This window comes from Camelus bactrianus, chromosome 6 (assembly GCF_048773025.1).
Source record: "Camelus bactrianus isolate YW-2024 breed Bactrian camel chromosome 6, ASM4877302v1, whole genome shotgun sequence".
NCBI classification, from domain to species: domain Eukaryota; kingdom Metazoa; phylum Chordata; class Mammalia; order Artiodactyla; family Camelidae; genus Camelus; species Camelus bactrianus.
Genome location: NC_133544.1, coordinates 69,355,589 through 69,357,500, shown reverse-complemented (window position 1 = coordinate 69,357,500; position 1,912 = coordinate 69,355,589). Strand labels below are relative to the sequence as shown.

Sequence of the window (1,912 nt, the reverse complement as noted above, 5' to 3'; positions counted from 1 at the left end):
GCTGTGCGATGAAATTAAATGCAAACTACAATTTGAATGTCTGCAAACATTGGCAAGAATCTGCAGCTAAATTTAGATATAAGATTTGCAGTGTCTGTTGTTTTTTTTTTTTTCTTTCATCTTTGATGGGTAAAGTATAAAAATGTTTAGGAATTTGACCTGCTTTCTTTTTGCCTCTCTCTTTTCAGGTTTGCAGAGCATGCCAGGGGAGTACGTTTCTCAGGGTGGTCCTATGGGAATGAGTATGGCACAGCCAAGTTACACTCCTCCCCAGATGACCCCACACCCTACTCAATTAAGACATGGACCCTCAATGCATTCATATTTGCCAAGCCATCCCCACCACCCAGCCATGATGATGCACGGAGGACCCCCTACCCACCCTGGAATGACTATGTCAGCACAGAGTCCCACAGTGTTAAATTCTGTAGATCCCAATGTTGGCGGACAGGTCATGGACATTCACGCCCAATAGTAGAAGGGAACTCAAGGGAAAAGGAAACACACGCAAAAACTACGTTAAGACTTTCTGAACTTTGACCAGATGTTGACACTCAATATGAAATTCCAGACAGCTGTGATTATTTTTTACTTTTTGTCATTTTTTTCATCAAGCAACAGAGGACCAATGAGACAAGAACACAAATGTGAAATCATGGGCTCACTGAGACAATTCTGTCCATGTCAAGATCCTCTGGAAAGAGACTCCGAGAGTTATAACTACTGTAGTATAAAGATAGGAACTAAGTTAAACTTGTACATTTCTGTTGATCACTCCGTTATGTTGCCTCAAATAGTTTTAGAAGAGAAAAAAAATATATCCTTGTTTTCCACACTATGTGTGTTGTTCCCAAAAGAATGACTGTCTTGGTTCATCAGTGAATTCACTATCCAGGAGAGACTGTGGTATATTTTGAACCTGTTGGGCCAATGAGAAAAGAACCCACGCTGGAGACCACGGTGAACGTTTGGCTGAACCTCATCCCTCGGACTCCGGCTTCAAGAATGTGTTTTCATGCCCGGCCTTTGTTCCTCCATAAATGTGTCCTTTAGTTTCAAACAGATCTTTATAGTTTGTGCTTCATAAGCCAATTCTTCTTATTATTTTGGGGGACTCTTCTTCAAAGAGCTTGCCAATGAAGATTTAAAGAGAGCGGGAGCTTCTTCCAGGAGTTCTAAGCCTTGGCTGTGGACAAAACAATCTTAAGTTGGGCAGCTTTCCTCAACACAAAAAAAGTTACTAATGGTCATAGCACCACGACTAGGACTTTATCAGAAACTCAAAGCTTGGGGGATTAAAAAGAAGCAAGAGAATACTGTAACAAACTTCGTACAGAGTTCGGTCTATTAATTGTTTCATGTTAGATATTCTATGTGTTTACCTCAATTGAAAAAAAAAAAGAATGTTTTTGCTAGTATCAGATCTGCTGTGGAATTGGTATTGTATGTCCATGAATTCTTCTTTTCTCAGCACGTGTTCCTCACTAGAAGAAAATGCTGTTACCTTTAAGCTTTGTCAAATTTACATTAAAATACTTGTATGAGGACTGTGACGTTATGTTAAAAAAAAAGGTGTTAAGTCACAAAATGCGGTAATAAATATTTCATTTTTGATTTTTTGTTAGGCTTTTGTGTTTTTAATAGTTTTAAGGCAAGGCGGCACAGTGCCTACTCTATGTAGGGTTGAAAGTAAGTGATTTCTAGGCTTTGCCCCTAGAAATTGAGTATATTTGAAACTTAACTTACCAACCATTTTTTAAGGTAACCATCTGTAGGCTTTTGGTATATATTTGGCCTATAAATTCTACCAGCAGAAAACTTCTAAAGGTATGAAAGTGTGTGTGTGTGTGTGTGTGTGTGTGTGTGTTATGAGCCAGGTTAAAAGATCACCAACATGTCCAACCTCCTTCTT

At 39.0% G+C, this 1,912-nt stretch overlaps 1 protein-coding gene across 9 annotated transcripts in view; it reads left to right on the top strand.

Annotated features, from left to right (window-relative positions):
• The window catches only part of MEIS2 (Meis homeobox 2), a 195,622-nt gene extending 194,008 nt beyond the window's left edge, over positions 1-1,614 (top strand). For 5 of the 9 annotated variants that reach the window (XM_010965117.3, XM_010965116.3, XM_045524221.2 and 2 more), the window contains one exon: positions 189-1,614. In XM_010965117.3, coding sequence (XP_010963419.1) covers positions 189-475 — 287 coding nt within the window. In that variant the 3' untranslated portion in view covers positions 476-1,614. The remainder of the gene's footprint in view (positions 1-188) is intronic. The other 4 variants (XM_010965118.3, XM_010965119.3, XM_045524225.2 and 1 more) reach the window with 1 other exon arrangement.
• Positions 1,615-1,912: the final 298 nt, after the last annotated feature.